Source organism: Chanodichthys erythropterus, chromosome 7 (assembly GCF_024489055.1).
Source record: "Chanodichthys erythropterus isolate Z2021 chromosome 7, ASM2448905v1, whole genome shotgun sequence".
In the NCBI taxonomy this organism is placed as follows: Eukaryota; Metazoa; Chordata; class Actinopteri; order Cypriniformes; family Xenocyprididae; genus Chanodichthys; species Chanodichthys erythropterus.
The window spans coordinates 31,709,100-31,720,004 of record NC_090227.1 but is presented as its reverse complement, the minus strand read 5'-3'; the positions used below and the strand labels follow the sequence as shown (position 1 = coordinate 31,720,004).

General features: G+C 37.9%; 1 protein-coding gene across 5 annotated transcripts in view; it reads left to right on the top strand.

Annotated features, from left to right (window-relative positions):
• Positions 1–10,905, top strand: part of polr3b (polymerase (RNA) III (DNA directed) polypeptide B) — a 33,456-nt gene that overhangs the window by 15,453 nt on the left and 7,098 nt on the right. For all 5 annotated transcript variants that reach the window (XR_010895520.1, XM_067390186.1, XM_067390185.1 and 2 more), the window contains 8 exons: positions 623–832; positions 1,041–1,199; positions 1,289–1,406; positions 1,530–1,672; positions 6,624–6,727; positions 9,317–9,483; positions 10,448–10,561; positions 10,673–10,846. Coding sequence is in view for 4 of the 5 variants with exons in the window: in XM_067390186.1 (XP_067246287.1) it covers positions 623–832; positions 1,041–1,199; positions 1,289–1,406; positions 1,530–1,672; positions 6,624–6,727; positions 9,317–9,483; positions 10,448–10,561; positions 10,673–10,846 (1,189 nt within the window). In the remaining variant the exon portion in view is untranslated. The remainder of the gene's footprint in view (positions 1–622; positions 833–1,040; positions 1,200–1,288; positions 1,407–1,529; positions 1,673–6,623; positions 6,728–9,316; positions 9,484–10,447; positions 10,562–10,672; positions 10,847–10,905) is intronic.

Genomic DNA, 10,905 nt, shown 5'->3' with positions numbered 1-10,905 from the left:
ACATGTGAAACATTATTATTTTTTTACCCTCATATTTTTCCAAACCTGAATTATTCTCTTTCTTTTGTGGACATAAAAGATGATATTTTGAGGAATGATGCAGTTTTTTTTTTATTTATTTATTTATTTTTTTTGTCCTTTTAATGGAAGCCAAATTTTCATTCTTTCATTCTTCAAAATATCTTCTTTTGTGTTCTGAAAAAAGTCGTATAAGTTTGGAACATGAGGCTGAGTAAAAGATGACAGAATTTTCATTTTTGAGTGGATTAATCTCTATCTATTCAATTGAACCTTAAGTGTCACCACCTTTTATTAATTTAAGAGGTTTGTTGCAACTTATTCATGATTTTTTTCCTATTTTGAATTTATTAAAATGTGTTTTTCTTGTTCTAAAATGTTCCTACAGTATGTCAAATAGAGATGTTAAAAATACTGCGTAATATAATGTATTATATATGGCATTTATTCGTCAATAAAAAGTGTCAAAAAAGCCCAAAATAAATTATATTATATAAAATATATTACAATATTATCTAATTATTTACTAGAGCAGCATTATTATTTTTTTTATCTTGCTTTTGAGGTTTTGCTAAAACATCATTTCCTCTCTGTTTCTGATAAGGTACCATTGGTTATAACCAGAGGAACCGTATAGACACCCTGATGTACCTGCTGGCGTACCCACAGAAGCCCATGGTGAAGACGAAAACCATCGAGCTGATTGACTTTGAGAAGCTGCCTGCAGGCCAGAATGCCACTGTGGCTGTAATGAGCTACAGCGGGTATGATATAGAAGATGCCCTGGTGCTCAATAAAGCATCTCTTGACAGAGGTAAACGTTAAACACTTAATGCTGTTTGCTTAAAAATCCCACTCAGTTTTCTTTAAAGAGCCAGAACTGTTATTAACTCTTTGAAGTGATTATATTACGTTTCTACATGAAACTGAAAAACAAATCTGACACACGTGATGTTAGAGATAAAAAATGGCATTGTCTTTTATTTTGTTCATGGTCTTCTGTTGTTCTTCTCTTATATTAGGCTTTGGTAGATGTTTGGTATACAAGAATGCTAAGTGCACCTTGAGGCGGTACACTAACCAGACCTTTGACAAGGTGATGGGTCCAATGCTGGATGCCGAAACACGCAAGCCCATTTGGAGACACAGCATCCTAGATGCTGATGGCATCTGCTCACCTGGTAAGACTATTAGAAAGAACTACATTTCAGGCAAATAATCTTTAATATTTTGATGTAAGGAGATGTATTGTATGTCACATCTCTTTCAGGTGAGAAGGTCGAGAACAAACAGGTGCTGGTGAATAAGTCCATGCCCACTGTCACCCAAACTCCACTGGAGGGCAGCGCCCAGCCAGGCCAACCCCAATACAGAGACGTGCCAGTCTCGTAAGAAACAAATTAGAATCCCACTGTGCAGTATTCCTACAGTTTTATTTGAGATGTTACTTTTCTAAAAGCCTAGCAACAAGTTTTTTTGTTTGTTTCTTTTTTACTCTCTTCATTGTTTAGGTACAAAGGAACAACAGACTCCTACATTGAGAAGGTGATGATCTCCTCCAACGCAGAGGACGCCTTCTTGGTCAAGATCCTGCTCAGGCAGACACGTAGACCAGAGATCGGAGACAAGTTTAGCAGTCGACACGGGCAGAAAGGTACAGAAGCATCCTTCATGTCCTTTTCCAGACAGGCATCGTCCCATCTGCTTTTGTAGATACTAGCAAATAAAACACAATTCCAGCATTGTGCCAAAATTAAAGGGTTAGTTCACCCAAAAATGAAATTTCTGTCATTAATTACTCCGCCTCATGTTGTTCCAAACCCATAAGACATTTGTTCATCATCTAGTTCAAAATAGTCCATGTGACTACAGTGGTTAAAACTTGATATTACTTTAACATTTTCTTCCATGTCAGTCTCCTCTGCCATTGACGTAGTGTAAACAGTGCAGTGCTTCTGTGTTCTACAGTAGAACGCCGGCTCAGTATTGGCCGACACTGTTCATGTGAGCATCACGACGCTGATACTGATCAGATGCTTATGCAGGAGCCGCCCAATATTGAGCCGGTTTTCTGATATCAGGGACTTTCGCAACAGAGGAACCTTTTTATAGTTCCTAGAACTATTGGCAGAAGTACCCAGATTTTGCAGATGATTTTAGTTCTAGGAGCTCCTTTTGGGGGAACTAAGGGTGCGTTCACACTTGTCATGTTTGGTTCGATTAAAATGAACCCTGGTGCGGTTGCTCGGTTAGTGTGGTTCATTTGAACATGTGTGAACGCTGTCATCCGAACCCTGGTGCGCACCAAACAAGCGGACCGAAACCGCTGAAAAGATGGGTCTTGATCCGCTTCCAAATGAACTCTGGTGCGGTTCGAATGATATATGAACGCAACACGGACCAAAGACATGTAAACGAACCAAAAACGGGAAGACGAGACCCTAAAATAGACAGAATCCTCACGCATGTCGGTTTTTCTTGTCATAGACGCAAGTTTGCCCATGACAAGCATCAGACGCGCGTCTCCACGCAGCAGATAATTTGTGTGTGTGTGTGACAGATGGATTCCCGCCGCTGTTTAGACTCCTTTGCACATTTTATAAGTTTTTCACGAGTTCCCAGCTGGCCAAAATACCATCACATGCAGCGGATTTACCTCAGAAAACAGCATTGTTTTGGATGTTCGGTAAGTTCCGTCTCAAAATAGGCAATACGTCATAAAATCCGACCAATCACGTTGTGAATGTATCCCTATGCCTGAAGGTTCGGTGATAAAAAGGTATCTTTTGGTTCGGTGATAAAATTGCCAATGTGAACGCTAACCGGACCAGGACTAAATGTTTTTTTTTTTTTCTTCTTTGGTCCGGACCAAATGAACCAAACGAACCGAACTACAAGTGTGAACGCACCCTAAATTAGCTCCTACTTCAGAGTAGGGTCTAAACCAGCACTATAAGTACTACCAGTGACGTAAGTGTACCGTTGATTGGCCGAATGCATGCGAAACACCAGCACCCTCTATTTTTTAAAAAGCTGTGTACACACAGTTTATAGTCTATTTATTTACTCCACAAACTAACTCTACGAACATGGAAAACAATGATAGATGGACCTCTCAAGTTAAGGAGAAAATCCAGTGAAACTTGATTATGTATTTCTGCTCAGCTAGTGACATTGGACATCAACTACACGGCAAACGCTAATATTTTTTCATATACTGTCTTCTTTCTTTGTATAACTGTTCTGTCTAATAACATATTAGACAGGCTGTTAAACAAATCGTGAACTAATGAAGACGGACAATGTGAGCGCTGTGTGCTCAGGCTATGGCATTCTCAGCGCTGTCAAAATAAAGGTCCACAGCGCTGTTGAAATAAGTCACAACAACAAGCGAAGCTTACGTCACTTCATAGTTCCTACTAGCAGTGCGAATGCAACCAGAAAAACAGCCCTAGGTGAACTATTAGTTCCTGGGGAACCACCCTGGTGGCTGATTCCTAGAACTACCTGGTGTGAAAGCCCCTATAGAACCCGGAAGCACTGCACTGTGCTTACTACGTCAACAGCATGGGTGAACGACAGGGAAGAGAAGAAATTTTTCTATTCATTAGTCATGAAGTCATTATTTTTGTTTGCTTTATTCTCATCGCTTCATAACATTAAGGTTGAACCTCTGTAGTCTAGTCACATGGACTATTTTAATGATGTCTTTACTACCTTTCTGGGCCTTGAAAGTGGTAATTGTGTTGCAGTCTATCAAAGGTCAGAAAGCTCACAGATTTCATCAAAAATATCTTAATTTGTGTTCCAAAGATCTTATGGGTTTGGAACGACATGAGGGTGAGTAATTAATGACAGAAATTTTCATTTTCGGGTGAACTTAGCCTTAAAGACAATGAATCCACCTCAATAACAATTGGGAAGAGATGTTACTAAACTTGTTTTTTGATGTCAGTGTTATTTTAAATGCCCAAACTATATCGTCTCGGCTGGCCCCCCTATCCTCTTCAACTTTTTTTCCCGCTGCCCGTTTTTCAATTAATTAGCTTTTTGTCCGATGCCAGACTATGCAAATTTATTACAGCAGCGGCGCAGTCCTGGGAAAGTGTTTACAGCCCCCATTGTTTTTGAGCACCTCCGCTGAGAGAGCTGGTCAGTATGATGTTTTAATCAGAGCGTTAACTGGCGCCATGCATAATTCACTCATTTCATTAGCGGAGGTCGTCCACTGGCACTCATCACGGGACGTGACAGTGAGGAGGGGTCAGGGAGGGGTTAGCCGCAAACCGCCTGAGATGCTATTTACTGCTCTTTTTAAAAGAGCTTTTGGTATTTAAAGGAGCAGGCAAGTGTCGGTGGACCAGGATAACACAGGGCAGCTAATTGTTGTTGTGAAGGATAGTGCCGTTCTCTTGAATGTCTTTTGTGCGTTTAGAGGCGGGCTTTTATTGAACGGTCCCACTTGGAGAAGTTGAGCTGTGTTTTCCAGAGGTGTGTGACTGCGCTGCCAACCGCACAATAATGTTAAGCAGAAATTAATTTACTTTTCTATATTGCTTCGCAGTGTTCGTGGTGCTTTAATTAACGTGTTGCCTATGAATGCACTAAACGGGCACTTTAGGTGCTTTTTGTCGTAAAATTAATTCGAGAGAATGCAGTACTTCAAAGAAAGAGATTTGGCTACCTTTTGGGCCGAAAGAAAGCCCATTAAAGACGTCCCACCGTGGTTTGGAGCCATTGGCTTTCAGCAAGTTTCACAGTTTTGTCTTACTTATTTTAAACCCCTCCTTCGTTCTGCGCCCCCATTCTGACCAGCCTTAACCACCCTCATAAGATCCGGTCACCGGAGAACGATAGGTTAATTATTTACCGGTGACCCAAACACACACCGAAGCGCGCACGCACACACACATATACGGACACACACACTCTGATACTCACACAGCTGTCTTGGCAGGGTCCATTGTGCGAGCCGCCACAGAGGGGCTGTATAGCCAGTGATGGAGGGCCATGGACTCTTACTGCTGTCCTGCTTTTCTTTGCTGATTTCATGCCTCTTTTATCATTCACTCTCACACAAAACAAACAACACAGAGGATGTGAGCTATGGGAACCGCTCTCACTTACCTCTCTGCTTCTGTCTTGCTCTTGCTCACTTTCTCTCGTCCTCCCCTAGGAAATCCTTCTGCCTACTAGGACTGCTACTAATGACATTTTGATCAGTGATTTATTTCAGTTAACCATTATTTCCTGTTCTTAAAATGTTATTTGACTATTCTCAAAAAAAAAAAAAAAAAAAAAATTTCAGCAAGGATGCATTAAAATATGAAGTAGCACAACTGTTTTCAACATTGATAAGAAAAGAAATACTTCTTGAGCAGCAAATCAGCATATTAGAATGATTTCTGAAGGATCATGTGACACTGAAGACTGGAGTAATGATGCTGAAAATTCAGCTTTGCATCACAGGAATAAATTACAATTTAAAATGCATTCAAATAGAAAACCGATATTTTAAGTTGTAATAATATTTCACTATATTACTGTTTTTACTGTGTTTTTGACAAAATAAATATAGCCTTGCTAGGCATAAATATTTAGAAGCTATAGTAATATAATATAATGTAATATAATAAAGTCCAAACTTTTGAACAGTAGCGTACAATGTACAATTTGGCCTCCAATTAAGAGCAATTTTAAACTTTTTTTTTTTCTGTAAATAATTGTAGAAAGGGCTTTTTATTATTATTGACCAAAAAAAAAAAAAAAAACATTTACTGCTGTAAAGTGACCACTGCCAGATGTTCTCTGACTGATTGATAATGAAATTTGTTGTTTAATATTTTCATTTTCATTGATTTTTTGCTGATTCATTGTTGTAGTGCATTAGGCAATTATTTTGGTCTTACCTTAAACATTTAACCAAAATATTATTGAGTAATCTATTTAAATCTGTGCAAAATCATATCATTTATGCGATTTAACTATTTCCAGTATGAAAAACCTGATGTATGAATATGGTATAGCAATATATATTATATATTTTTGACTACTAAATTTCTCAAGAGCCCAGATCTTTTTCTTTTGCATATGAATGTATTGCTCTCCTCAGTTGAACCTAGTTTTGTGCGCTCTATGGTAAAGGGGAAACTATGGGTGTATAATCCCCTTCTCACTGTCCAGCTAAGCACCTCTCCTCACTTCCTGCCCCTGTTCTTCTCTCTTTTATCACTTGCAAATGGCCCAATAATGTGTTTGCTCTGGCTGCGGGAAGAGTAAGAGCTCTTCTGCAAACATTTACACTCTCACTGACTGCTTTGGACCACTTTCACTCCGTCCTGCAGTCTGAATTTCCAATGGTTCCACTTCAGTAGACCTGAATACGTCCGCTTTATAGGCCGTTGGACTAGACGAGTTACACAAACCTCACACTTTCTCATGTGATTTAAATCACTCAAAAATCAATTAAGTTTTATGGGAAAGGTCTGCTCTAAAGGGTGGAGTTAACATTTCTTGCAGCCAGTTTGAATCTTTAATTCTAACTTTTAATAATTACATGCATTGTATGTATCTGTAAATAATATTGGCCGTTCTCTCTGTAACAGGTGTGTGTGGACTGATCGTTCCTCAAGAGGACATGCCCTTCTGTGACTCTGGAATCTGTCCTGACATCATCATGAACCCTCATGGTTATCCCTCCAGAATGACTGTACGTTCTTTCACATTTCAGATTGTGACATTTATCTTTTTAATTGTTCCAAATACTTCATAAACTTTTAATAATGCTTTATTTTGATGAGGTTTAAACATTCTACTAACTATAAGTAACTTTGCAACTACATGTCAACTAACTCTCATTAGACGATTTGTAGACTGTCTGCTTAATATCTGCTAACACTTTGTCGATGGTCCCTCAACCGACATTCTAACTTTGGAACTACATGTTAACTTATTCTACTAACCTGAACCCTAACACCTAACAGTATGCTAACAGTATACCAATAATAATCTACTAATACTCTAAGACAGTGGTTTCCAAACTGGGGTACATGAGGTGACAAAAGGGGGTACGCGAACAAGTGCTGAGTAGTTCATTTAATTCTAACTTAAAATTATATTAAAATCGAGCATGTATTTCTAACTGCAAAATGTCGTAAATCCAGTACATTTGATCAAATTACCTCATCATTTGCAGTCATGATTGCATCCACACAAGCAGCATGCATATGATAGATTGCGTGCAGTCTGATGCCTTAAATCGCACTAAATTACTGTCGTTCTCGACAACGCACCTTTGTAAGAGTGGGGATTTAGCACATACTCGCATGAAGATACAAATCTAGTCACAGATAATGGATTTATTTCGATTAAAGACTAAAATTAATTTCGATTAAAGATTAAAAAACTTTCTACGATGCAAAAACATACCTTGTGTGAGTTCTTATATTTAATGATGATAACGAGCAAGAATGCATTTGTTCCCAAATATCCACACGACTGCAAACGTGACATTACAACAGGTCAATAAAATGTACATTTTAAACACAGTACTGTCAGTATTTAAACTATTTTGCAATTAAATAATAGTTCTGACGAAAACCACAGCAGAACTACAGCACTCGTCTGTGTTTCGCAAACAATTCTGCGGCTTTGAACGAATCGTGAGAGTCAATGATTCAATGATTCATTCACAGCCACTTGCTTCGTTACTGAATGAATGACTTGACGACTCACTAATTAAAACAGTGACTTGCTGCCACCTACTGGCGGTTTTAGTTTAATATTTAAACGTTTTACCATCATTGCATTGCATTGAAATTTTTTTTATTTAAAACATTATTTATTTTATAAAGTTATTCATAAAGGAAAAAAAAACATGCACTGGAAAATCAATTTAGGGGGCAAATATTGTCCCTTAATGGTAAAGGTGTGACTGCGGTCGAAGTGGAAGAGATACGGGGGTACGTGGAAGGATGGTAGGAAGGATGGTAATCCCTTCAGGGGGTACTCCAAGCTAAAAAGTTTGGGAACCACTTCTCTAAGACTTAGTTGGCATGTGGTTTCAGAGTTACTTATAGCTAGTAGATTGTCTAAAGTGGGCCATCAAAATAGTGTAACCCAAATTTTTACTCTTAAAGGTTTTTTACTTAGAACATTTTAAATATCAGTTATGCAAGATAGTATTTTTTATCCATTAATATTGATGCAATTTATTGCTGGATTCAGATATTTTTATATAATGACTACTAACTGTATAACTGATTGGTGTCCCAGGCAACTGATCAAAATCAATATTTCAAGTCAATTTATGTGATCAACTGACTATTTTGCAATAAATGCATATTCCTTTTAATAGCTGAGATTTTTAAATGTAATACTTTTTTTATTGCTCAGATTTTATTTATTTATTTATTTATTTATTTTTTTATTTATTTTTTTAGTACATTACCATTCAAAAGTTTGGAGTTGGTAAGATTTTTTTTTAAATAGTTTTGAGTCTCTTATGCTCACCAAGGCTGCATTCTTTTATTATTAAAAAAAAAAACTAATATCATGAAATATTATTAAAATATTTTATACAGTATGTCATTACTCCAGTCTTCAGTGTCACGATTCTTCAGAAATCATTCTAATATGCTGATTTGGTGCTCAAAAATATTTCTTATTATCAATGTTAAAAATCAATATGCTGTTTAATATTTATGAAAACCGATGTTTTTCAGGTTGAATATATAGTTCAAAAGAACAGCATTTATTTAAAATAGACATGTTTTATAACATTATAAATATCTTTCCTGCCACTTTTGATGCATCTTTGCTGAATAAAAGTATATTAATTAAAGAAATATTACTGACTAAACTTTTGAACAGTAGTATATTTCTGGAACAGAACTGTTCCAGTTTACCTAAGATTGTCAAAGGTTTTGTCTTGTTGTCATATACAATGCAGTTTTCAGAGAGATTAATTCCCCCACTGTTTCTAATTTTAAACACAGTGTTTGGGTGCACGCAGCAGGCGTCATATAGGAAATTGTTTGAGCCAAGTAAAAGATTCCTCTCAGTGACAGAGAGGGGTCAAAGATCTTCCGGCTCTTTCTGTGCGTGACCTCAGTAAAGGCTACTGTCGTGCAGCGGTGCGTGACCTCAACATGATGTCATACTCGCATTCACCAGCTGCAGTGTCAGGAAAGGGAAAACTGGGGCATTTACACTGTCCTACAGAGAATCTACACTGCTGCATTAAAGAAATGTGTTTAGCTTCCCCTGATGATTAGTTGCCCGTTTTGTTCTGTGTCAGGTTGGAAAGCTGATTGAGCTGTTGGCTGGGAAAGCCGGGGTGCTGGATGGCCGTTTTCACTATGGCACTGCTTTCGGGGGCAGTAAAGTGAAGGACGTTTGTGAGGATCTGATCCGCTATGGATACAATTACCAGGGCAAGGATTATGTCACCTCAGGCATCACAGGGTAAAAATTTTAGCATCACTCTTCAGTTATATAATACACAGTTTAAAGCTTAATTTAAAGGGTTAGTTCACCCAAAAATGAAAATTCTGTCATTAATTACTCACCCTCATGTTGTTCCACACCTGTAAGACCTTCTTTCACCTTCGGAACACAAATCAAGATATTTTTGATGAAATCCGTGAGCTATCTGGCCTCTGATAGTCTGCAACACAATTACCACTTTCAGTGCCCAGAAAGGTAGTAAAGACATCATTAAAACAGCTCATGTTACTACAGTGGTTCAACCTTAATTTTATGAAGTGACGAGAATACTTTTGTGCCCAAATTCTTCTCTTCCATGTCGGTCTCCTACGCAGTTGATATAGTAAACACAGTGCAGCGAGCCGCCGTTCTGACGTAGAATCCGTGATCCGCTTAGGAGACTGACCTGGAAGAGAAGAAATTGTTGAATAAAGTAATTTTTTTGTTTTTCACACAAAAAGTATTCTCATCACTTCATAACATTAAGGTTGAACCGCTGTAGTCACATGGACTATTTTAACAATGTCTTTACTACCTTTCTGGGCACTGAAAGTGGTAATTGTGTTGCAGACTATCAGAGGCCAAAAAGCTCATGGATTTCATCAAAAATATCTTAATTTGTGTTCCGAAGGTCTTACGGGTTTGGAACAACATGATGATGAGTATTTAATGACAGAATTTTCATTTTTGGGTAGACTAATCCTTTAATATTGATTTCAGTAATTGTGAAATTGTGAATTTCACTGATAATGATATGTGCCTTGAATGCACAGCAAGTCACTTTGGATAAAAGCATGTGCCAAGGCATAAATCCATGTATATGTTTGTTATATTTGAATATCTGTTTATTGCAAAAATCAAAAGAGCCACCAGGATGTTTTCACAATGGCACTTTACTGTAGCCTAATTAATTAATCAATTATTAATTAATATTTGCTCTTAGGGAACCTCTAGAAGCATACATCTACTTCGGTCCAGTCTATTATCAGAAACTGAAGCACATGGTGCTGGATAAAATGCATGCCAGAGCACGTGGTCCGAGAGCGGTACTTACTAGGTAAGAAAAGGCGAAAATGTGTGTTTTCGAAAATTTGACTTGTAATGTCTGCTCAGTAAGATAATTGTATTATTCTGGATTTGATGTAAAGTAATGGTTATTTTAATGCAGGCAGCCCACTGAGGGTCGTTCCAGGGATGGTGGTCTCCGTCTGGGAGAGATGGAAAGAGACTGTCTCATTGGTTACGGAGCCAGCATGCTGCTGCTTGAGCGGCTAATGATCTCCAGTGATGCTTTTGAGGTGGACGTGTGTGGGCAGTGTGGCTTGCTGGGATATTCAGGATGGTCAGTAAAATTGTGCAAAATAAATAGGGCGATAACTATTTCTGTTCAAATATTATTGC